A 26,103-nucleotide genomic window follows, 5' to 3' on the forward strand; every position below is an offset into this window, starting at 1 on the left:
TTTTTTTTTTTTTTTTTTTTTTTTTTTTTAAGGATTTCTATGCCAGTTTCCATCTTCTCTCAGGCTTATCGTAAAACACACATCAACAAACGGTAAGGTGCACTAAGTTTAGGTGGTGTTCGAGCTGCTGCTGTCATCTGCTGTAACTCCTGTGAAGAGTTCATTTCAGTACACCTTTACAGCCCTTATCGAGCGACGAGAGTGTGTTTGTTGATGTCAGAAGAAGGCCATTTCTGCACTTTCCGGGATTCTTTATCTTAGCCTCGGGTCAGCTACTTTCGGAGATCAAGAACACAAACCTGAAATGTAAAAAAGGAGTGTATCAATAACAGCATATTTCACTTTTTTGGTTGTTTGCAAAAAGCTAAACAAAAGAATATGACAGAATTGTTGCTTACAGAGCCGTCTGATGCGCTGGCACCAACTTTATCCCCGGTGCTGTTCCAGCACACCTCAAAAATGCCACCAGTTCCTCTGTAGCTGTGCACCAAGGATCCGGTCTGAACCGGCAGGAGACAAAAAACAAACAAACAAGAAAAAACAAGAAGCTACGTCAAGATTTTGAAACCTTAATGATATTTCCTTTCGGCTGCCGTGTGGTTCTGAATAAAAAAAAACCCAGTCTGAGTCTCACCGTGGTGTTCCAAATGTGGACACACTTGTCGAAGGAGCCGCTGGCGAGGTGTTTGCCGTCGGGGCTGAAGGCCACGCTGTAGACCGGCTCCTGGTGTTTGGTCAGGGTGTGAATGCATTTCCCTCGTTCGACGTCCCACAGCCGCACTGTCGAGTCAAATGACGCACTGTGTGGAAAAATACAAGAAAGTCATCAGCCGACTTATCATTTTATGACAACTACTTGACTTTATTACATACTTATTCCTGTAACTAACCTGCGAAGCCGTCAGGAAGCTTAAATCCTCAAACTAACAGACTTAGAAATGAGATTTGCAGGGTATCAGTTATCAGTATTTGTGGTTGTTTCAAGCATCTTCTTGGTGCTAATGAGTCAAACTCCAACATAAAAACACCTACAAATGTAATAAACTCTTTCTTTCAACAAGAAGGTGGGAAAATTTTCAATTAACACCCCATTTTTAACAATGTATAAAATATCAGTGCTAAAAAAAAACCCACTGAGCGTAGCAACAAAATCTGATAAAAATAAAACCTATGTATGTAAATTAAAACCGTTTACAGCGTTCTTTATCTACAGCGTTTGGTTGGAGGTTTGTACGGAGCGCTGGGAGTTTTACTGTCATGGTGATTTATAGTCAGGTGTGCGGGGCCGTCGGGGGTGGACTGTAAATTCCTGAGGCATTTGAACTGGAACATTTACACATGCGTGCACATCTGGGTCAGGATGTGGGCCACTGACCATTACCTAAACTGGGATTTTGGGCTGGAACAGGGTTTCATCTTTAACATCTATGTTCCCTCCCTTAACTTCCACTGGGATTAGATGGGCTGTATCGTATTTTATGTACACTGAAGACTCTACCTGGCGAGCATGATGTTAGCGTTGGGGTTATTTGTGCTCGGGCCGGTGGGGCTCCACTTGATTGTGTAGATTTCTTTGCTATGAGCCTGGAGGTCATGGACACACTGGTCCTGCTTCATACTCCAAATCTGTGAGACAGCAACAACACATGAATACAAACCTCCTCTCATCCTTGCTTAGAGCAGCCTTTAACTCAGAAGCAGGCTTACCTTTAAGGTCATGTCATCTGAGCAGGAGGCTAGCAGCATACCTGATGGATCCCACTTAATGGCGTTAACTTCATTCTGTGGAGCGCAGGAATCGTTACAGCCCACTGTCAGGGGAGTGTGTGAAATAAGGCCAGAGGCGCAATGAGAAAAGGCTGCTCACCGTGTGGCCCTGAAAGGTTTTTAGAGGCCGGTCGCTGCCCAGGCGACATACGTGGATGCACATGTCTGTGCTGCAGGAAGCAAACGTGGTGTTGTTCTGCCAGTCCACATCCAGCGCCGGAGCTGTGAAATGATTCCAGTCCGTGTTTGTTAGGGGACAATGAGACTGAGAAACATGTTGTATCGTCTGTACGATCACTGATGAGTGCGCTCACCTGAGTGAAAAGGGAACTGTTGTTTGGCCTCCCCCGTGTGTGCATCCCAAATGATTGTCGTCTGGAAAATCCAAGGAGCATTTTTAAAACACGAATAAGACATTTCTGAACAAAAACAGATCTTACTGACAGACTTTTGTCTCTATACATGTTACGTCTTTTACTAGGAATCTGCATTTTAGTTTTGGATAAAAACAGAAAAGCATCACTAATTTAAGAAAATGTAAACTCTAGGATTGCATACATTATAATAACACATTAATCCATATTTTAGGATCTCACTTTATCTACTCCTGCACTGAGAATACTGTTCCCCTTCTTGTTCCACTTGAGTGCAAATATGGGTCCTTTGTGCTGCCCCAAGGTGCTGGCCAGATTTCCTGATGAATAAGAGTCATTATTAATTTACTTTTTCTTCAAAGAACATTTCTTAAAAATGCCTGAGGTTGTATTATTCACAGTAACAATGCAGTAAACCTAATGACCAGGGACACAAAAAGGTGCGACAGTGATTCATGACATACCGTCCTTTGTCCATATTCTGGCGAATCCGTCATATGAGCCGGTTGCCAGGAGAGTCCCATCACTCTGTTGGATGGAAAGAAAACAGAAGCTATTTGTCCGTTTACCATATGGCAGAGGTAGGAGCGAAGAGGATAGCTTATCTGAAACCTACATTCCAGTCTAGTGAGGTGACGTCTTTGTTGCTAGGGACATCCTGCCCACCTTCTCGGATACAGTGGCGCAGCACCAGCTGGGTAGAGTTGGAGTTATTGTTCTCGTTCAGGTTCCAGATCCGAGCGGTGGAGTCGCCCGAGCTGCACACGAGAGCAAGGGTTCAAAACGGTGTGGTTTTTATAAAGGCTTTCTATCTTAGAAATAGAAACAACGGGGTGTGCACATTTGACATCCGAGGCTTAATTAGGATCCGTCTGCGGACGGACGGACTCACCCTGAGGCCAGCAGATCACTGACAGGGTTCCAGGCACAGATGAACACTTCGGACTCGTGGCCTCGGAGCACCGTGGCTTTACTGGCTGGTATCTCAACATCCATGTCCACCTCCATGGCCTCACTGTGGTTATCTGCAGAGGGAGGGGGGAAACACGCACTTCAATGAAGCTCAACTAACATGCAAAACGACTTCATGTTATTTCATTTGTTTTTATACTTAACTAAAAAAACGTCCCAACTTTCCCACATTTAGTTAATTTAGAAAAGCTTGAAAGGGCAACGTGACCCAAGTAAGGAGCAAAAAGAACAGTCTTTTTCTGAAATGAATCAAAGGAAAAAGCTGACAGAAAAGCTAAATTACCCACCTACGCTTGCCAATCAGTTTAGGTGGACTGAAAATGGGCTTTAAATACATTTACCATCAACAATGAAACCAACATTTATGGAAGGAATGCCACCTGCACGCCAGAGTTTTAAATAAAGATCTTGGGTAATTCAGCAGAGCTCAGAGTATGTGATGGGGATGACTCAACTACTATCACACCACAGTTTACTGAGTTGTAGCCATTTTTGTGATGGCTGACGTCAAAAACTTTAGCCTCTAAAAAGTAATTAGTTGTAGATGTACATCCAATGATTACTTTCTGAGCTTTATTAACATTTGTCCAGTGGTTCATGAGATATTTAGCTAACAAATGAACACAGACTCAGGTAATTACACGCTGCCTTTCATGATGGTAGTCAAATATATATTGGACAAAAGTTTACAGAGATAAACACAGAGAAACACAGATAATCCATCTGCAGTTCAGTAAGTTCACCCGTGAAAATGTTTAATTCTCACACATTTGGTGTGCAGATAGTTCTACACGACACAATGAGACTCATGTCAGAGAAACTGATCTAATCTGAGGAGAATGTTAACACCTTCAGATTATTTCAGACTACTAAATCCTCCTTGTATCGTCTAATATTACCTAAAACCAAATCATGTTGCCTTCTAAAGCTTTGATCCAATTTAAGAGGGACACCAAACCTCTTCATCACCTTCTGCAAAAGGTCAAAAAGTTGGTTTTGTTTCATGGAGTAAAAACTGCAGTAGTGATTCTTGACCAAGGATTCAGTTGAAGAAAAATAAATACCCTAATTAAAAGTCAAAACAGTCCATTGTTAACATTCAAATTAAAATGTCATTCGTCTAATTTCAGGGGCTGTTGTGCATAATTCTTTTCATTTATTTCGTGGAAAACGTGCTTTCTCATGAGCTGCGAGTATCTCCCTTCTTTCAGAAGCCCTGACTGTACTCTTGTTTGCCCCTGTCGACAACCATCTGATCACCTAATTACTTCACAAAGACAAGGTCAGCTCCCGCTGTGAGAAAACTAGGACGCCCATATTTAGAGTCGTCGACTTACTCATGCTGTGAGTGCCGTTTTCCTCGCCGTTAACGGTGGCTTCTCCGTTCTTTGATGTGTTCGACTGGTTTCCGGAGGTGGAAGCGGTGATGGTGCAGGCCGCCTGCTGCTGGGCCAGTTTGTCGCGGAACGCCTGCTGCCGCGTCTGCACCACATCTGGCATCACGGCGTCGATCAGCGACAGCGACTCGATCGGCCGCCCATCAAAGACCGTGCCGTCCTGTCACAGGGGGAAAACGGGATTTATTATTAGGGATTTTTGTTCTTGTGTTGCATTTTCTGCTAACCATCACTTCTTCTGCAAACACGCGACAAGTTTAACGATGGGTAAAATGTGAAAAGCATTTTGGCTTCCATCTGTGGGAGTCACCTCATTAATGCTGATTTCTGCCTCCACATACTGAAGGCCTTTCTGCAGGATGGAGATGAGGGCGGCAGGGGGCACTAGTGTTCCGTTGATGTTCGACTGGCTGATGTGGCTCTCGATGCCAAAGGTGAATGCTGAGTGGGAAAAACCTGGAAACAAAACGCCACAAACAAGACGAGAACAAACAAGACACAAATATCGAAAGAAAAGTCATTTATGAGCCAAACAATCGAGCTAGATACAAATTTGCACAACGTTTTGTACGTGTTATGCAATTTAAGAAGGTAATAAGGCATGCCCGTGTCAATGTTGACTCCTCAGATCTGATAAATGCTTGCACACAGCCTCTTGGCTTCAGACACAATCTCTATAAACAGTAAGAAAAAAAAAAACAGCAGCTAGGATTTTTTATCAAAGATCCAAACTGTAAGGATCCAGATTTCAGGAGTGAACAGACTACAAGAACACAAAGATGTTCTCATTTAATGAAAGCAGAGGCTTACTTATTGAACATTTCAGTGAAGGTGAGCATAATATGTTAAATCAAGCGTGACAAAAAAAACAGAATTAAATTATGCGCTCCACCAACACACGGCCAGCGGCCCACTGCTACACAAAATATTTCAATTTAGTCATGTATTAACTCCAAGTAGATTACTTTATTCTTCACATACACAGCTCCAGTAAGCATGCCAGCGCATTTGTGAGACACACCTGACTCTTGAAGGTATCTGTAGACCAAGAAATTCACTTCGTCACTGGTAATACTCATCTTAGCCCAAAGAAAGGGTGGAGGTATGATGGAAGGCTGAGCTCACTCCTGAAAGAGAGAGAGAGAGAAAAAAATTAAATCAAATAAATAGAATAAAAACAAAGAAGCAGCAAAGCTCAACGTTTAGGCATGCGGTTTGGCACATGGTATTCTCCCTTTTCTGAAATCTGAACAAATTCCGCACTCGATGCGAGTTTGTCCTGAACTGCACCCAGTGATGCAGTCATGTGTAGACAAACACAAACAGGACAGCCAGCCGCTGTTAGCTCATGCTCACTTTTGGTCTCGTCCACTGATACACAATTACTTTCTGTTATGATGTGGCTCAGCTAGCCAACCTGCAAATAGCTACTATTGAACTTAATCATTGAGGCTTTAGCTTCTAAAATTTCTTAATTTGTGCAAATATTTATAAACATTCACATTCGCAGGAGCCCATTTTCTACTGGAAACTGGCAGCAATAACCACTTGTAGCACTTCCTTGCGGGAACATCATGTTTCTGCAGGAATGATCGGGTAATGTGACTTTAACAGTGTTGTAAGATTTATAAAACAGTGGCTGCATAAACCACTACGAGATTCGCTTTGGTCTCAGCCTCACTCAGACTAGCCGATAGCGCGTCGATCTTGTCAGAAATAAACTCTTTCTCCAAACTGAGCTTGCTCAAAGAGCTATCTGCGACAGGTAAGATATTAGTTGCTCATAACCTTTCTACAGAACCCACTTCAAAAGTATCTGAACTATCTGATTCGTTAGAATATCCATCCTATGTGAACTCTGCGGTGCTTCTGTTTGCCAGTCAGGTCTAGCAGGAAACGGCTCTTATAAACCAGGAAGGATATTAAATGTACACATCATGAATGTGGAAGGAGAGCAGAGAGAACAAAGCAAAACGTCCAAACTGGGACCTGAAAATGACATGAGACGTTCAGGTGTAAAATCAATTCATGCCCTCGCACTGACAGATTAAGGATCAGGTATTTTGCAGAGAAGACTGAAATAAAAACAAGGGTGGCATCAGGTATTAAGACTGCAAGACTGTCATTCCAACTTTCATTCCAAAGACCATCCAGGCCCACTCAACATTTGCTTTGGTAGCATAGCAACAGGAGAGATCGAACAAAATAGAATGGTGTTGTCCCAATTACAAGTGGGCATTTAGCCAGAGGGGCTGAACATGTTACTCATGATGAATTATTCACTCTTTCACCTTGATATCTTCTTTCAGTTGGAATTAACCTTGATTGTACAAACAACACGCATAAAGGATGACAGTTATGAGTACAGCATTGCTTTTGCAAAACAGAAGTCCAACAAAAACTGGAGCATCTCGGAAATGTTTCTTCGAAAAAGGCTCAAAGCAGTAAAAATGTAATAATGAAACCTTTTATGCTTCTGTCTACCAAAAATCAAAAACACCAAGTCCTCAGTCACCATGTTTGACCACAGTGAGCATGTTTCTTTTTAGTTATTTAGCTTACATGTGGGACTACAGAGGGCTGACCACATCAAAAGCAAGACGGCCGCTGCTCCCAGAGCAGCAACAGCTACATACCATACATCTGGAAATGTAATTAACAGGCAGTCTCGAGGGGCTCGGGTCCCATCAGTGCAGGACAGCAGCAATAATCCCTCTATCAGATAGGCCTATGATGCCACCGTCCATTACACAACTCCCCCAGCATTCAGGGCTCCTTTGACAAAACAATGAGCCTTCCAGGAAGCCATCCACTGTCCTAACCTCTGAGACGGTTTTATCCAAGGAAGTGATCAGAGCAGTCAAAGCCTGAGCGATTCCACACTCGGAGACGAGCTCTCTGATGAGATTTCAACATTAAAAAGGGTATTAAAATATCCTTTAGGCAAGGTTGTTTGACTGAATAGCTTCATCTGATCTCAAGGTAGATTTATCAGCATTTTTTTTTAAAACTGGTACGCTTATATTACATTCAGCTCCACAAAAGCATTAAAATAACTAAACCACATTTACAACAAGGCTGCTTACAGACGTGCAGATGTAAAACCGTCAGTGTGTGTTTCAGCAGAACGCAAAGAGAAGTCAAGACGACGGGGCTTATTGCATGCCCCATACAACAGCTAATCCCCACGGTTTGGGTTGCTATAGCAATATGAATCATGTCACAACTGAGGGTAAAAGAAATTCAGCCATGCACAAACCTGAAAATATCAAGCAGTCTCGCTGCATGCAGCTTAACAAGTCACAGAGACAGAGTGAACGTCTGAAGAAAAGAACAATGCTTTGCTTCTATAAAATATAACCAAGGCCCTTCATTTCTACTCACAATTGGATGTATATTTGAGATAAAGGAGGATCGTTTATTCTGAGTGGCCACCAAGTATTCTGATGTACGATAATGCAGTGCAGCTGCAACATGGAGTCAATCTGTCGATAAGTCATGCAGCAGCAAATGAACTACAACTGCTGTGTTGGCCTATCAGTCAAATTAAAATAACAAAAGTAGATGAAGGGAAAAAAGAGTTTTTACTTTGTGTTGGGAAATGCATAACCAGAATGCTTATTGACCTCAAAACAACGCCGACACAATTTTGTAACAAACCATCATGTGAACAACAAACACTAATTAAAGCTTTTTATTTATTAAAACTAAAAACTGACAATAGTTGATGCTAATAAACTGTTACATGACACTGATAGCTGTTAAATAAAAGGTAAATCCACAATACTGTGGGGCACTGTCAAACCACAAATACCTTCTTTAGAGGAACAATAAAAATGTGATTTTACATTCATAAGTGACTACAGAAAACAAAGACAATAGCTAAAAATAACAAAGGAACTTAATGGGTCAATGATGAGAATGCCTGCTGGGAATATAGGGCTCATTAGGATGTTTATTGCACTTTGGGGGCAATTACTCTACAATAGCCACTGTTCCACTGCAGGAACACCGAGCCGACATGTGGTGACATGATCTTTAGGATAGATGGGCTCAAAAGAGCTTCAAAATGTTTCTGTGTCTGCTCTACGTTGGCACTTCTCAAAAGGCATGCTGCGGCCATTCGAGGGCATTTTTACAGATGTGGAGTAATTTGAATAATTTGGGTTAATCTTGCTTGTGTTAGTGCTGTTGTATGCAGAATGGCTTTGCTCTGTCAGTGTGGACAAAGATTTGCTTTTTGGTGACGTGAAACTAGAGTGATGGAAATATTAAAAAGGCTGTCCTGTGTTATACCTGTGTTCCTTCCTTCGTTCTTCATACGTCGTCCTTTATGCGATAAAATCTGTTGTTTTTGTCCCCTCCCAGCTCAAGCTAACTTGAGATAACAGCAATCCTCTTCTTTTGGTGGTGGGGGAGGTGGATTTGATATGACCCAGACACAGTTTAGGGATATCAGTAACACAGACGGTCAAGCTACACTGCTGTAATTTTCACCTTTATTTATAGTGAGATGTAGAGCTGCTCTGTCCTCCCTGCCACTCTAGAAAAAAACAAAAACAACAACAAAAAAAAACCTAAGCATGTCTGCTGCTGCATCAAGTTACATATCCGTCTCTAAATCTGGAGCACACACTGTACTTTGATTGTCATGGTGCTTTGATGCAAGCTGCAGAGGCAGAGGGGGAGGGGAAGGGGGCTGCACAACACACTTAGACAGAAAGAAAATGCAATTTTTGCAAAAGTTGCTGGGAATTAGGCAGATGCTTTGAGAAAGGGGGGAAAAAATGATGTAAAACAGACTGAAAAGCTGCAACGGAAACCACGTGTTAACAGTGTAATTTAACAAAGCTTTGGGCCAAAATGTCAACTATTCACAGCACACGTTTAAAGCAGAGGTGATGCAGCATGCATGTGAGACACACAAGAGCCGGAGTGCTGCACTCAGCTCTGCAGTAAAAAAATAAATAAAAGGATTGTACCGTTTCCAGTAGTAAAAAATAAAAATAACACTGCTAACTGTGACAGCAGGCTGTATTTCTTGAGGTTAAATATAGCATACAATGACTTGAAAGTTTTCCAACAGCCTACCAACATGTTCAAACACCTTCAACAGCAGATAGGAACCGAGCGCTCAAAGACATTACATAGAGCAACATTTCTGTCACGCATTTACCTCCCTTTTATTTACAGAACATCCTTGTTGCTCACTCTTGTCTCGTGAAACCAGAGAGACGGCCTGCCCGCTCCAAACTGCACCATCTAAACTGGACGATCTGGCAAACAAAAATATCCAAATAGGTTTTATTAAATTATCCAACAGCCTTGTGTCTAAAAGAATATGCTCCCATTTTAAACGAAGCCAAAATCTAATTAGCGATATCAGAGGGGGAAAGCCGGATCGGTCTATGGATCTGTGACTTCAGTCCAGTTTCTGATCCCTGAAGGAGGAGGCCAATACCAATAAAGGATCAACTTTGAACCAGCTCTGCCTTCAAAACAGCCAATATTCATACCACTTGTAGAACCAGCTCTGATATGACGTCCTGTGTGTTACCAGGACTGTTTAGTTTTAAATAGAAAAATAGCTGCCGTCATTTGATTTTAAAAGCAGTAAAAATGTTTAATTAGAATCCAGTCGTAGGTTTTAACTGTGTGATGCTGATCCACACTGATCACAACATAAAAAGCCAGGTATGCGTTTAGGGAAGCGGCTGCAAGAACGGGCGCAGCTCATTATTTATTGCGCTCAACATTTCTCAGAAAAATCCCAAAACTAACAACTCAAAGACGAGGAGAGACAAGATTGACAGTTTCATATGTCGGCAAGACAACTGGGAGCTACCATTTTGATTGGGCTGACAGTCCAGTCAAAAATAAACTTGGACTGCCTGAATAATGAACTCTCCTAATCATCTCTGAAAGCCATCCTTAATGCTTCAACACAGCCACCAGAATTCATGATTACTTCATTACATTTACTGAGGTTACAAGTGTGTCCCCATGTGAAGCAGTAGTACTTACTGAATATAACTCTGTATGTGTTGTACTCATCAATGCACCGAAGATGAACAAGCTACTATTAAGAAAGAGATTTTAACCAGCTTCCAAAAACAGTTAAATAAACTTTTATAATCCTACTACTTTTAGTAGCATGATTGCATTATGGCCCAATAAACAAAAAGACAGAAGGGCAGTGACAAAATGCTTCAAGTAAAAAAATGACAAAGGAATGCAGCATGGAGACACGCCGCTTTGACTGCACTGTTCATTTTACACTTACAGCTAAATTATATACTGCAAATTGACATCAATATTTAAGATTCAAATATATGTACATGTGTGAGGGAACCAAGAGACGAGAAGTAATTTGAGTAAAGACTCAAAGTGGGACAAAGGTCATGGTGTAAGCTCTGGGTAAAAAAAAAAAAAAAAAAAAAAAAAAAATGGGACAGGTGAGTCACACAATACCAACAGAAGTTAGTATTTCCAAACTACTTTTACAGGTTTGGTGTAAGGCAATGTAGCCGCAAGTAATGGGTGTGAATGAGCTGAGCTAACATGTCGAAAGAGATGGGATAAAATATTATAACACTAGTTGAATGCATAGAAAACATTGAAATATCTCCAGAGACCCGACCATTGAGTGTGTTAGAGCAAACAAAGTGGTCAAATGTACATGTTTAGTTGAAGTTGCTCAATTTAATTTCAGAATTGTAGATTTTCAGAAAGACAACCAAACCAGCTTAGACATCTGGCTATTTTTAGTTTTCTTTTTTTTTTTTTTTAAGTCATAGATGAAAAATAAAAAATTTAATGTGTGGAATTAACCTGGTCTTAAAGTAGATCTCAATAGAAATATTGCTGGTGTACTCCTTGTAAAAACAAACAAACAAACAAACCCAAAAGCAAATTTATCAGAATTTGAACAGTATTTGTAAGAGTCGAATCCCGCCACAATGACTCCTTTCACAGCAAACTCAGCAGCCATGTAAATAATCAAATCTCTGCTTAAAACCGGATGAAATTCTTTCCGAAAACAAAGCCTTAGATGCCAAAACAGCAAAGCAAAGAGAACCAAGAAAGCAGTCCTCTCCTACACATGCAGTTTTGAATACAATGATGTTTAAAAAAAAAAAAAAAAAAACAGCATACCATAGACCCCATTTTCTCCTGAACGGTCACCTCCTGACAGATGTGCAAACAAGACCTGGAAACAGCAGCCATTTTCTCTTGAACTGCTCTGCTGAGTAAAACCCGCCTTTGAAGCCTCTGGTTGGGCTGCAGTCTTGAGGGGGAGGGAGGGGAATGTGAAAGAGAGCATGGGGGAGGGGAATCACAGAGAGGGGGGGTGGGGGGTGGGAGAAATGGAGAGCTGGGTGATGAATAATGATTTCCAACCCAGGTAATCACAACAACCATTTGTGTATTGTCCTCCGTCTTTCTCAGCGGGTCAGTAAGTGACAGCCGATGTAGGTCAGCGACGTGTGTGTGTGAAGGGGGGGATGGTAGCGTTCGGTCGCTACAGGGAAACACTTCTCCCACGGCTCCTTTGGGTGACAACACTTAATGTTTACCAGAGGTGGCAAGCTGAGCGCCAGGAAACACAGACGTCTGCATGTTTCCATTCTAACAAACGGCTCCACCCAGAGATTAATATCTCTTTACAGTGTAATACCTCAAATCTAAAATTACCTGTTGAGGTAATCCACTAGAATGAAAACCTAGCAACTGCAGGTTAACCATGACACATAGTTGGCCGCACACTTAAAAAGCCTAATCTACCGGGTTGTTCAGCAGATCACAAAAGCCTGCTGCATATGGAGGTCCTGCTATTGTTCTGGTAAAAAGGATTTTCATTTCACCGATTTGCTCATTCACATTGAACCGAACAAAAGCAGCATAATGATGCACAAGTGTGTGATTTCAGTCCACATCAGTGTGCCATACAGTATAAACCCGCATGCTAGAAATACGAATATGGTGAGTAAAAAAAGGTGTACGTTCGACACAAGCGTATTTGAGGAGCAGCGGGGGTTCCTGTTGGTTAGCTTCTAGCTGTGTCTTCAGAGAAACACCCCCGTGACAGATCGCACGCAAACATGACATTGAAACATCAAACCTCGGCTCTGCCTCGCCAGAAATACCCTCTCCACAAGAGATTAAGTCTTTTTTTTGTTCATTCCTCCACTGGCAGCATAAATGGCAAAACAACTCTCCTTTCTGCATTCGTGAGGTTAATTATACAGTGTGGCAGGACAACACACTCTTTGTGCAGCCTATTGGGGAAGAATGGGTGAATTTTTTTTAAATTTTTTTTAAAACTCATTTACAGATTTAAGCAGTCAATGTCATCCTTGCGTGTGTAACTCCGAGTAGGAGTTCCAGGGTTAATTTTCTCCCTTGGAAAAGCATAGGAATAATGACAGGCTTCAAAGATAACAAAGCAACGTATAACTGGTAGCACCAGAAACTAACAACCAGCCCTGGGTTGAACTCGCTGACATCAAATAAAAAAAAGGGACAACTCCCACTAGCCATTTGTTGCTGCAAGGTACAAACCAAAATACCCTCAGGCCCTGTTTACACAACATTGTTTTTAAGTAAAGCCAACACTCCTAATGTGTTTTGTCCATTTGTGCACACGACAACAGCGTTCGCTTTGTCTGACACAGAAATGTTTTGAGTCCAGCATTGTGTAAAATTGCACAAGCCGCTGCCATTGTGTGAGCAAAACAACAACAACAACAAAGGCAGATAGAGTGCCGCTCGTGCTGCTCGCTCTTTTCAATTTATCAGCGCTTCTGATATCAAACATACATGCACTACACCACCTCTTAAGTCAGTGGCGTCTGTCCAAACAGACATACGCGCCATTTTGGATGTAACCGTTCTCATGCTCAGGACCGTGTTTTGCTAAAACAGAGAAGCCACAGCACCAGCTAGTGACCTGTCATGGAAGTGGCAGCAGATCCGACGCCTCCTGCGGTCACGTCTAAACGGCGATTGCAATCGCAGCATAAAAACGTGCAACTTTTTCACAATCGACATTGGAAAATCCCTAGCGTCTTCAGAGATCGTTCATGTGTAAACAGGGCCTTAGTCACTTTCTGCTCTGAGAGGGAAACTCAAAGGCATTTTTCGCCTTATTAAATTATACATGATGAATCTGTAAAAATAGATCTCCATATGTTACATTTAATGTGCATATTACTAAAAGGAATCAAAATGAATGATGAAAAAAAAAGAAAGAAAACTTGGACATTTTTTCTTCCAATACAATTAAATTTAAAATGCCGCCAAGGCTAAATTATCCATCCATCCAACTGAGCACAAATTCATTAACTGCTTTGTGGTCGTGCAAACATGCATTATTCAGAGTGCCCTGCTTGGCCTTTTAGCCTGTATGTGGAGTAACTTAACTACACCGAGGCAGGCTTTTCATTTTCTCCTAATTAGCAATATTTTTGGCCTCAACATCAGTTGACCTAAATATGAGATTTCATACAAAACCTTCACATTAAAATATATTATTTAGTCAAAAAAGATGGCCCATTTTGTCTTAAAATGTATGTTGACAAGCTACATATAATGGTAGTTTGCCATTGACAAGAGTATTGTATGTAATTCTTTGTCAAACCTTGCATTTCCTCCTGGTTTATCTAAACATGACATGTTAAACTAAGGGCGGCATAAATATCTTGGTGTTTCTGCATTATGTAAAAATGGTAGTGAAAAAAAAACCTGTGCCTCCGTCATTTGAAGCTTCTGCTTAAGCTCCACATTTACATGAGCATGAGTGACAATTTAAAAACTTTGTTTGCTTTCAGAATTAAATGTAAAAGAGTTTTCTGTGCCACATCCAAGGCCTTGCTTTTATGCAGCCACATTTTGGGTACTCGTAAAGAGGAGGGGGTGAAAAAAAACAACAACCTGCATTAACTTTTTTTTGTACAATTTTACATTTATTCAACAGCAAGAAAGAACTAAGTGTTCCTCAGCCAAGCATCCTTTCTAATGAGATGAGGATTGCACAAATAAGTCTAAACACAGACACGGCAGTGTGGGTGATACAACTGTTGCCATGGTGACCAGAAGATCCTGCTTTTCCATCAACAGCTGCTCATGCCACCTTAAATACCCCGCACTCTCCTGGCGCTTTCCCTCCATCTGACATGAGGGTCAAACAAACAAGTGAGACGACTGCACCGAAACACTGATCTACATTCTGAGTCATTCCTCGGCCATTTCTCCAGCCAGCGTTTGCGCCGTCTGACACCAGCACTACACACCAAACCATTCCCCACTGCAGTAAGTGTATTTGTGTCCTATATATTTCCTCATGCATATTACAGTTATGTTCTGAGAGACACTATGGCGCTGTTTTACAGATGAAGAATCCAAAACCCATTTTGTAGCGCCTGAAACGCATTCATGTTTACTCCGTTGTAGAGCCACTCTGTCACTGATCTGTTTCCACGCCTACAGTGGCTTGAAAAGTACAAACAATGCAACAGGAAACATGAGAGTTTCACTTCCTCTTTAATGATGGACATTTTGTTTCCAAGCCAGCAACGATTCATGAGTGGAAAAAAAAGAAGAAAAGAAAAGAGTGATTCCACTGACTACCAGAAAACACCAAAAAACAAATGAAGACACTAAGAATAAAATAAAGTAAACATTTTCTAAAGCTGTTACAAGTCTGGTATCAAATGTCACTCGGGGAAAAGAAAAAAAAAAATACTGCTTGAAGGGGTGGAGGGAGAAAAGGCAGCCACACTCGTCCTGCTCATTGATCATCGACTAACAATACAACTCACAATGGTTTAATTAATTCAAACAAAGATACCCAAGAGCCAAGAACTGAACCGTTCAGCACAACCTGAGGCTGCAGTGACAAATACAAAATGTTTTATTTAAGATTTACAAAAAACACTAAAGGTGTGGGAAAGGGTGTAAGCTGCAACAGTATGCTTAATAATGTGTTAAATTTAGAAAAATAAGCTGAGGCCACAAGCTACTCTGATCTGTAACCCAAAATGCAACATAAAAAAATTTTAAAAAAAGAGTCGCCCAACATTTGTACGTTAATCTTGTGTCAAACCACCATGACCTCACTCCGCTGCATATAAATAAGACACCGGTTTGTACATTTTATTTATAACTTACTGCGGTTTTTGAACACTTAAATTGACACGTCAAGTTGTTAGAGTAGGAGCACAGAGCATGGTATAACATTCACAGTACATGTGAAATAAACATCAAAGAATGAATCACTAAATTATTTCATGAGGTCTGGATGTTCCCACTGAGCCTTTTAACAATGGTTGCATTATGTTTACCTGCAATTTGTTGAGATAGATATCACTGCATTTATTTCTATCAAATGTATCTCTGAGTAATAAAACAAACCCGAGCTATATAGACCAATCTATGCACTGCAAATACATTTCTGGACAACTACTCTAAAGACATTGCCACTATTATCACATTACTACACAAGACTAGACTTACGCCCACATCCTAAAAATGTCAGAACCATATTTACCAGCGGCCATGTCGTAAAACCTCCTGAACACGTGTTTGCATATTAAAAGCTACTGGAGAATTTATCAACACCACGACTGAAAATGTACCCTTTTTTTATGTACAATGAAAACATCCAGACATGTAAATATGTAAAAATGTTGAATAAAAGCAAAATAAGGTTTATAGCTGCATTTTGATGGAAACTGGGGCAACAGGTCTCAGTTTAAGACCATTAGTTACTGGGTTTGGACACCATTTTGTGTCAGGTTTGTGTCAAGTAGTTCAACGTACAACATGAAGATCTTTGAGGTTTTTAGATCGTCTTAGATGATTAAAATATAGCCTCAAACTTGAACACCCACATGGTTGACGGCTTTATAATTGACCATTCTTAAAAATGTTTACATCTTTCCTCCTTTATCAGATACTACTGCAGAAATGTGATTATTATCCAAGCTTGACTTATTCGTAACAGTAAACCAATGACTCATCTTGATGGTGCAATTTTAACACTGAGCTTTTAACAACTAAAGTGGATTCACTAAGAGTTTACGAGCTGTACAGATAGAACATGAGCGTTGAGGTGATCTATAAGATGGGAAGGAAAATGTAAAAACAAACAAACAAAAAAACTGCAGCTGACACTGTTGTTCTGAAGCACATGCTGCATTTCATTTGATTTTAAACTTTTCACACCTCTTAGATGCTCTCAAGACTGTTACATCACAATGTTTTTGTGGTTTGGAATAAACCGACTTCAGATCAGCACTGACTGTGTTTCTTTTTATGTATTATACTTTCTGTTCATATAAATCCTCAGCTTATTTATTTCTGCTTCAACTGAAATCCTTATTGTAAAAACAGGGGCAGGATTTCTATATACCATAGTATAATGTCAGCTTTATTATCTTTAGTAGACCTATAGGATTAATTTAAAATATTACATTATTACAGACAGCAGCACCATTTGTCCTGGAGGTTTTGGCACTTCGGTAACAACTAGTCCATAAATGGTACTAGTTTAGCACCAGTTTACAATACCCACAGCTAGTGGCGAAGCAATAAAATAATTTCTACCCATGTCACCAGATGGGTTCAACGCCAACCACATTCTGAAGTGGATGTGTTTATAATTGTTCGAAACACCACACTTCAGAGCGAAAAGAAGGATGAGACATAAAATTCAGGAAAGATGGTGAACAGAGGATTCCCACAGCACTCGTTTGTAAAATACAAATACTAAAAGATATATATACATGGCTCAAGGGCAACGAGTTCAGCTGCAACTTCATGTTAACATAATTTGCACATTTGACAGCTATGATCTATTAAGGCAATGTCTCTCTCACACACACACGCACACACACACAGGTGCCAAAGGCTACAGTGACTCTGCTTAGGTGAATAGCTCAAAATAAATCTGGATGACTTACTGAGAGTTAACAACAAGCTACCTTTTGTCCTGTACAGCCTGAGTGTTGGTGCATCACATAACATGAGCAGCAAGTTCCTTTAATAGGTGTATGCTGGAATACACAACTCTGATTACAGATATTACAATGAAATACTGAGCTGAATCTAATTTATTTCAAGTAGCGTGACCAGTGCCATTAATAAAACGAGATAAAGTAAACATTGGGCAACCATCCACCCTTTTCATTTCCCATTTTTGGTTTATTCCTGTCCTTATGAACCAACTGAAATATCTTTATGTTGAGGATTTGTGAACCATTTCCCTTTAGGTACTGTTTAACTTTCTTTATTGCTTCATTCAACCTTGCTGTACAAGACGAAATCCTGCAGTACTTGCATATAAACTACACAGTCACTCAAAGGCAAACATGTTATTGACATGTTTTCTCTAAAATACACAAGAAAAGTAGTACAACTGATTTAGAAATATGCGGTTCTAATGTTCACTTCAAAAGTACAAGAACGTATGGCAACATGACTCGATCACGTTGACATGGAAAAAATTAGGACAAAGCAAAAGCACAGTTTAAGAGATTCTTGCACAACTTCCTGAACAGTCATCCACCAGCAGCACCAGTGACTCCATACACCTTTTTTTTTTTGCTTCCTGAAAACTGATTTGAAATCACTTGGCAGATGCAGTTAAATGGCTGCAGTATACACTCGTTCTGCATTACACCGAGCAGACAACGTGCTCGTATTTATTTACTGGCAGACCTTGGGAGGAAAAAGGAAAACGTTGGGTCTTTTGGGCAGGGCTTAACCTCACACAGACACGAACAGATCAGAGAAGTGTGAAGTCTCAAAACGGAATAATTACGAAACAGTGGGGGGAAACAACAGAGCTCCAACCCGACTGAACAAAGACACAGTTCAGCATTCACTCCACCTATAAAGAAAAAAAAAAAAGGACGTGTATGTCTCTTATTTCTTAATTTAAACAAAAAAGAGTCGAGGAGCCACGCACGAAACTTCGCACAACGACAAAACATTTCCGAGCTAGATCTGAAGCATAAGCGAATACATAACTGTGACCAAGCCACTACTTGTATGGGCGTATTTTCAGAGTAACCACTCATGTGCCAGTTGGCTGGTAGCCCGTGAACGCCGCACGCCTCTTTGGGGTGGGAGAGAATGGCTCACCTCCCCCCACGGCCTATCATAAATAAATACTGCTACAGAAATATTTGGTTAGCTCGAAACAGAGAATTGTTGCACCACAAGACTGACAAAAAGCTTTCTCGGGGACTTCCTTGCCCTACTTTCGAGCAGAGGATGCCTCTCCGCTTTAAACACAATCTCTCAGAAGGCTGCGTTCTGTTGCCTCACGCTCGATAGGTTTGAACGGCTTATAGAAAATCAATTTAGGGCAAAACAAAGGGGACAAGGCGTAATATAAGAAAATTAGTTTCCTTTTCAAACCTGAAATCGCACACAGAAGCCATGCCGAAGGCTGCGTGTTTTATGACAAGTTTAACACAAAACAAGACAAACAGCACACTAATATTATTTAATACAAAAAGGTACTATTTACACAACAAATAGAAGAAACAGTACAAGCTGCTAATAATAAATCATACACTGCAGTCCATTTGACACCAAAGAAACCCACTGACACTGGTCTTTTGTCTTCAGTAGGACTATATGCATAAGACCTGGGTCAAATGACTGCAGTAGCAAAGACATTTATCAGCTCCGGCTGACAGCGATTGAAACACGACACCTAGACGGACATCTAGGTCATCTCAGACACAAATTTCATCTGCTCCCATTCAAGGAAGCGACGAGCATAATTCAGATGCCCCAAGCGTAAAGAAACTAAATCACGGCTGGGTGTACACCATGCTACTTTTGCACTTTCCCCAAACAAAAAGCATACTGCAGAAAGGAACCGCGGTAATATTGTTGGTCGTGACTCCAAATCGGCGGTATTTGGAGTACAGTAGGAAAAAAAAAAAAAAAAAATCTGGTAACGTTACTACCATATCAGCCAACGACAAAACTGTGAGTGTCAGGTTTTACAAGGACCAACGTGACCAACGTGAAGCGTGATTGCTCCTAAAAGCCCTTCAATAAGCAAGCAAAAGGAAGAGCGTGAAACGACACACTGATCAGCGTGACACTGGTGCAAAGAAAGCAGCTGTAAATGCTGTTTACTGCTGGGTTTATGACATGTCAAATGGACCAATGAAATAAAAGAACAAAGCAAAGTGTTCATTAGCAATATAGGTTATAGGATGAAGGTGGTATTCTGACTGTAGACTAGTTGGTAAGCAGCATTCGCAAAGTAGTCTCTATAACGTCTCGAAACATTCCTTGCAGGAGTCGCCATCTTGTCACGCAAGTCGTGAACGTGTTCAAAACGTTCGTGAGGAGATCCGTTCTCTCAAAATAGTTGCAGAGTCGTCGCGGGGTGTATCAAACCCGTCTCGAGAGCAGCAGAAATGTACCGAGCTCCCCTCCGACAGGAAATGTCCCGGGCTAATGTCCGGGGCTGAAACCAGCACAGACGATAAAAACGGGCCCGTTTCAAAAGGTGCTCTAAAGGAGATAAATAAACGTGGGCCCGCAGTTAAGTTGGGTACGAAGCAGGCTAAGGTGGGCGACAAAATAATGTGCACGGCCAAGAATAGAGCTCTGCGAGCCATGTGCACAAAAACAGGCCCCCGGTTTTTAAATAACTGGCTACTGAAATTGATGAAAACACGGCCATGCAGTTCACTGGTCACAAACATCCAAAATCCGTAATAGTTTAATGGAAACCCCCCCCTGTTCTCACATAATTTTGAGTCAGCAATTAGTTCCAGCCCAGCCAGACACCACCATAAGGTAGCTAAAAGTCCTTTCGGCTTCATGGACGGAGTAAAGGTTTAAACTAGGGACACTGTTGTTCTTCTAATGTGGAAATAGCCATGTTCCTTTTCAACCAACACGCACAGCTACACAAAAACTAAAGCTGGGAACCTCTTACCATTTATTAAATTGAAAAAGCCAAAATAAGCGCCCTAAAACATAACATGTTGGCATTTATTTGGTGGGTTACAGAAATAGAGTGAGGTTAAGACAGGAAACAGTCCAAACGCCTCAATAAACACCTTGACTCTAAGGCCAAGACGTTTACATTTGTGAATATAAGTGTCTAACCATCATTTCCAATAATATTTCTTCTACTTTCAGGTTTATTATTCAGGTGGGCATGACATTCAGTGGTTTTTGCAATGACACAGCCTAACACTGCAGTTATACAGTAACATTAATTGTCCCCTGAAACTGGTGGCAGTCTCATGTACAGTTGAAAGTCTTTCCCCTCCCCCACACATGCTCTTTTCTAACTCCAAAAAAAAAGCCAATTTAATACAACAAACGTATCACTCACATATAAACCTCGAACCTAGCAGCTGTGGGTGCACGTCGGTGCGTTGGAGGGTGTCTTTGTGTTGATATTTAGAGCAAAAAATAGACAAAACTACTTGTTCGGCCAAAAATATGAGCCAGCCAACCAACCCCTCCTCCTCCACCTCCTTTCACCTCCACCACCTCACCTCCTAAAGTGATTTCTGCCAAGTACTTGGACACAAAACGTGAGCATTACCAAAAAAAAAAAAGTGTGAGAAAAGTAGCAACGGCAGCAGGGAGAGGAATAAAATAAAAAAATAAAAAAAGAGAGAGACGCAATCGGAAATTTCAACACACGTGTGGAGTCAGCGGGTGATTAGAGCTACGAGCCGGCAACCTCCTGCCAAAACGCCATAATCCATCTGAAAGTCGGCATCTCCTTCACATACAACCCCAGCAGCAGTGCAATATATAAAGCAGAGGCATCCTACCCTTTTTTTGTTTCGTTTTATTATTTATGTTTTAAACACACCAGGCTTACCTTGTTTGTATTATTATTATTGTTATTGTGAGAGTGAACTCGTGGTGTCCGCCGGCCACCTCTCTTCCTCTTCCACAAGGAGAACCTCCAACTTCAGCAGGCGAGCGAAGACTTTCCTCCCATTCCGCTGGCCGTCATATTTCAAGTTCCCACCGCGCAGGATGACTCACTGGTCGGCTCGGGTATTTTTGCGCCGCCGGTTCGCCCGTCACAACTGGCGGTAAAAGTTGGAACAAGCCCGGGGTCTCGGAGGCTCCTCTCTCCCTCTGTGTGTGTGTGTGTGTGTGTGTGTGTGTGTGGAGGGGGGGAGGGGGAGTTTTCGCCGTTTCACCGAGAGCCAGGAGCGGCAGCGAGAAGCGAACGGCAGCGGGAGAAACGCACACGATAGAGAGGGGGTGGGGGTGATGTGGTGGAGGGAGGGAGGTGGAGGCTGCCTGACCTTAAACCTGAATACTCAAAACACAACTGAACGCTAGTTAATTGCGGAATTAACGAGCTAAAAGAGAGTTCAGCGTGTGCCACGGTTAGCTAAAAACACAAGCTAACAAAACAAAATGTCAGTTTAAACGGCTCCCACTACTAGCACGTTTGTCTATATCCGCTCCAGCGCACAAACGGAGCTCATGAAACGCGTTAACGCGAATAAATAGCACTAATGCGCGAAGCCGGGCGGATTCGAGCCGCTCCTAATTTGTCTTTACCATTGAGATGTGTTGTAGCTGAAGCGCGCCGCTGAGTTACAGTTCAAGCGTGTTGCCTCTCCGGCCTGCTTCGAGCCCGCTTCCCCTCCCCCACGCGCTGCTATTTTTCGCCTGCCTGGTCACCCAGCGGTTGATTAATTCTCCTTTCGCCTTGCTCAGTCATTCAGATTTGGAAAGTAAATAACAAGTTGACATCAGTGTGACACATTCCTTTGGTTACCGTACAGCCGCTGGTAGGAGCGCACCGCGTATTGCTGGCGCGCGTTTGTTTTAAAGGGGAAATGAAGTGAAATATACAAGTAGCGCGTTTGCGTGCTTTTCTAGTAGTTAAGCGCTGCCGCGAAACACTCCAGTGGTCAATTTCTCTGATTTGAAACGTCAACGACTTGTTTTTGGAGTGTTTTTTTTTGTTGTTGTGAAGCGTGGTGGGTGTGTGGGCGGAGTCACTTCCTGTGGTTGGTGACGTAGAAGCTGTGGCAGACTGCTGTAGGAGGTTACTGTCGTAGTGTTTGTCAGGGAAAATGGAAGCGGAAGAAGAAGCAAGTTTTGTTAAGAGTACTGGTTTTAAAAAAAAACATGATTTGTTTTTTTTTTTAGTAGGGGGTGATGCTGTCAGGAACTCGAGCCCCACATTTCACAAGGGGAACCCCCTGAGCTTTCCAAATGATGGCACACAGTCCTCAAGGAGTTTCCCATCCGGACAGCGACAGGTGGCGGTCCGGACAGCGGAGACTGAGGATGCCGTTCTGACAGGCGGTGGTTGAAGGTTTGTATTTCAGGTGGTCCTCTTCAAAACATGAACTGCACAGTCAGTCACCAGACCTTAGGTTGCAATTTTCACCAGGAGCTAACCTAACCACATCTATCAAACCTTCTCGTCCTTCAGGAAGCTGAAGAATGACACAGCTGTTGGAGTTTTGGGTTAATTAATTGCAACCATTTCACCCGCACACTGTCTGTATTTGGTATTTCCGGCCTTATTCTCATTCTGGTATTCGGCACTCGATACCCTAGTAAGCTTTTCCAACTTTAATTATTAATTTTAAATTCACCTTTTTCTTTTGATTTATTTTAGCTTCAAAACACTTTTTCATTTCACCTTTAAGTCGCTCCGCGAAAGCGAAGGGAGATCACTGAACGGGCCAACCAAGTAAAAGCTAAGGGGCAGGAAACATCTATGAATTTAGATTTTCTGTTATTATGTTGTGATATTTATTTAAGAAGAAATACAAAGAGATGAAAAAAAAAGAAAGAAGTAAATATGCCACAAAAAGCAAGATTGGTACAGAGATACGCAATGTGACACAAAATTAAAAAATACCAAAGATAAAAAAATTTGATAGTCTTATCTAACTTAGCCTAGCAGCAACATCCTGAGCAGAAAATTAAGTCAAAACCGAATCATTAATAAATGAAGCTGCTCTAATGATCTCTTGAGGTTGGCTCCAAAACATCAATCCACCATGAAACCTATTTTAAAACGACTGACTTAGTAGGTTAAAAAAAAAAAAGAAAAGAAAAGTACACAGTGGAACCAAAACAGGGAGGCGACTCTGTAAGAACCGTCTCAAATTTAGGTTTGCATAAGCACCAGGTGGCAAAAACGCGTGAGTGCAATGGCTGAATGCAAAAGACATTAAAATTCCCCGTGTGGTTTCACGGTGGGTACATTTATCACTTTTTTTTGGTATTAAAATAAAATAAAATAAAAGGAAATTAGGCATCAAAGAGAAAATGCTGAATAAACAGTTTAACTCAGAAAACAGACTAAATTTGACTCTGAAGTACAATGATTCCTATAAAGATTAGATTAAACTTAGGTACCGAACAAAATAAAATCCCAAAACATCTACAACAACGTGTTCAGAACATCGAATCTGAACAAAAATGGGACTTAATCAAACTACGACATGAATGCAAACCAAGCAAAGTGGTGCTAAATATTTGAAATGATGCAAAAAGTAAAAGGAAGTGTAGATTCCAACATCAGGCCAAAAAGAGCTCAAAGACCCGTCTTACTACATTCTGCAAAGTCACTGGTGCCTGAACCGTCTCTGACATGGAAACACGAGCTCGCGCTGCATAACAGTCGTCCCAATAGATGATTAGAAAGAAACGATGCAAACAAACGCACAGTTCACTGAGGACATGCAGATATCAGTCGGCTGGACTCATGTGGAAACCAATAAATGTTAAGAGTCCTGTCTGAGCTTTAGGTAAAAAAAAAACTTTCTTTTGACCCTCGTGACCCCGACTATTTTGCCTTTCCAATAGGCCATTTAACAAAGAGCCTTTTGGAACATTATATATGTTTTCAGTCTTTAGTGACCATTGTTTTTATATATTTGTAACAGTTAAGGCTAAAAAAAACAGCTTTTGGTGATCATTCACTTGATTTCCGCAGACGCCACATTTGGTGTTTCAGGACCCCAAGTAGGGTCTCAACCCCCAATTTGAGAACCGCTGATTTGGTGAAAGAAAGCACCTACATGGATTAGTCCTGTCTGCCAAATACCATTGTCAGAGCCTTGTTTTATCAGCTGGTCACTTCCGTTCGGGGATATCAGTTCTTATTTCCAGACAGTGATAAACTGTAATTTTGCGACATGCTTCTTAATTTGGTTAAAGTTTCACTTTAATGTTGATACTTGTCGAAGTTCAGTGGTGATAATTTCCAGTTTTGGGCTCATACTTATTTGTGTATTGCACTGAATGGTGTAAAAACACCAGTTCCTAATGTTGCCTCTTAAAAACTAATATGGCTTGTTGTTTATTTATATAAATGTACCATATATGTACAGGAAATTGTTCTTATTATATCCAGACATTAGCCGTAAGCACCACATGTACAACCACCTTTTTAGATGTGTTTTTCTACATGGGGGAATCCAATCTCATGAGCATCATATGTCTATAAAAGCAGAGAAGAGCCTACTCGGAGACCACAGACTGAGCCAGGTATAAAAATGTGTTCCTCTCAGCAGTTGTGACACTCAAGAACAGAGCATACGTAGAGTGTCGCCGCAGTGTTGTGACAGTAGATTGCTCTAGATCTAGACGTCGAACCGGAACCTGGAAGTTGAAGCTGGAACGGGACCAACATTCCAGACTGACGTTCCCGCCTCCTCCTCGTAAACAAACGGGACATTGCCCTCGGCAGAATTTAAAAGAAACAAAACAGATTTTCTTTTTTTTTTCCCTGGCGTTGACTCTTGTTGGTTCATGTAGTTCTTATCGTGTTTCTGCACGTTCAAATATTTATTTTTTTACAAGACGTTTAGCTGTAATTAGTTATTTTGTGCTTAAAAAAAGGTTTTATGACACCGTGACTGCGTGTGGAAGACTAGGCAGGACTTAAAGCCCCATATCTCCAGTGCGCAGATCCTGCTTCCAAAGATCTAACATGGCAGCCTCGTGAACCCCAATTCTGCTGGCTTTAATTCCCAATAATGAGAGAAGTCGGGGACAAACTGGTCAATAATAAAAACGACCCTCACTACCTCATCTAATAGGACAAGCGTCGACACACAGCTCTGGTACTGTAGTCTTGTATTTGGACAAAAGCTGGTCATAAAACCTTTTAATCACACTTCGAGAAACCATGTCCGGTCATGTCCCAACCCGTCTGTGTTCCTATAATAGGCCGAATTTGTCTTAAGGTCGTCAACATGTGCGAGCTTCTCTGCTCGGTGCAGTTTTCCCCACTTTACTGTCATGTTTTTTTCTCGAAAGCAATCATCCTCCGGGACTGAAGTGCTGATCCTCTTACCAACCCCTGCCACGCTCGGTTGAAAACCCACCTGAGATTACAGTCTGGTAAAGCCAGAAAGTAAAGTCCTCGCCTGCTATTAGCGTGGACGTACGCATATGTCGCTGCGGCTTTGGAGGCGGCTTCGACAAAATAGAAAAAAAAAAAAAGGGCCTCCTCCTTTAGATTTGAATCGGACGCTTTAATGTTTGTCTCTGCCCTCGGTGTTGCGCTCCTATTACGTGGTGTGTGGTACAAATGCTTC

The 26,103-nt window shown here is 41.5% G+C and overlaps 1 protein-coding gene across 2 annotated transcripts; it reads right to left on the bottom strand.

Moving 5' to 3' along the window:
- tbl1x (transducin beta like 1 X-linked) lies at window positions 1-22,188 on the bottom strand. Of its 2 annotated transcripts, none has more exons than XM_017422603.3 (15): window positions 21,390-22,188; window positions 5,532-5,637; window positions 4,821-4,966; window positions 4,451-4,670; window positions 3,034-3,166; window positions 2,758-2,899; window positions 2,606-2,669; window positions 2,364-2,461; window positions 2,082-2,142; window positions 1,868-1,989; window positions 1,708-1,782; window positions 1,499-1,626; window positions 635-800; window positions 399-500; window positions 1-299 (listed from the first exon to the last, which is right to left on the bottom strand). In XM_017422603.3, exons 2-15 carry the CDS (start codon window positions 5,587-5,589, stop codon window positions 273-275), a joined length of 1,542 nt encoding a protein of 513 aa, XP_017278092.1. In that variant the 5' UTR covers window positions 5,590-5,637; window positions 21,390-22,188; the 3' UTR covers window positions 1-272. The 2 variants fall into 2 exon arrangements, with proteins under 2 accessions (XP_017278092.1, XP_017278093.1); XM_017422604.3 differs by having other exon boundaries at window positions 22,091-22,156.
- Window positions 22,189-26,103: the final 3,915 nt, after the last annotated feature.

Source organism: Kryptolebias marmoratus, linkage group LG6 (genome assembly GCF_001649575.2).
Source record: "Kryptolebias marmoratus isolate JLee-2015 linkage group LG6, ASM164957v2, whole genome shotgun sequence".
Classification (NCBI taxonomy): domain Eukaryota; kingdom Metazoa; phylum Chordata; class Actinopteri; order Cyprinodontiformes; family Rivulidae; genus Kryptolebias; species Kryptolebias marmoratus.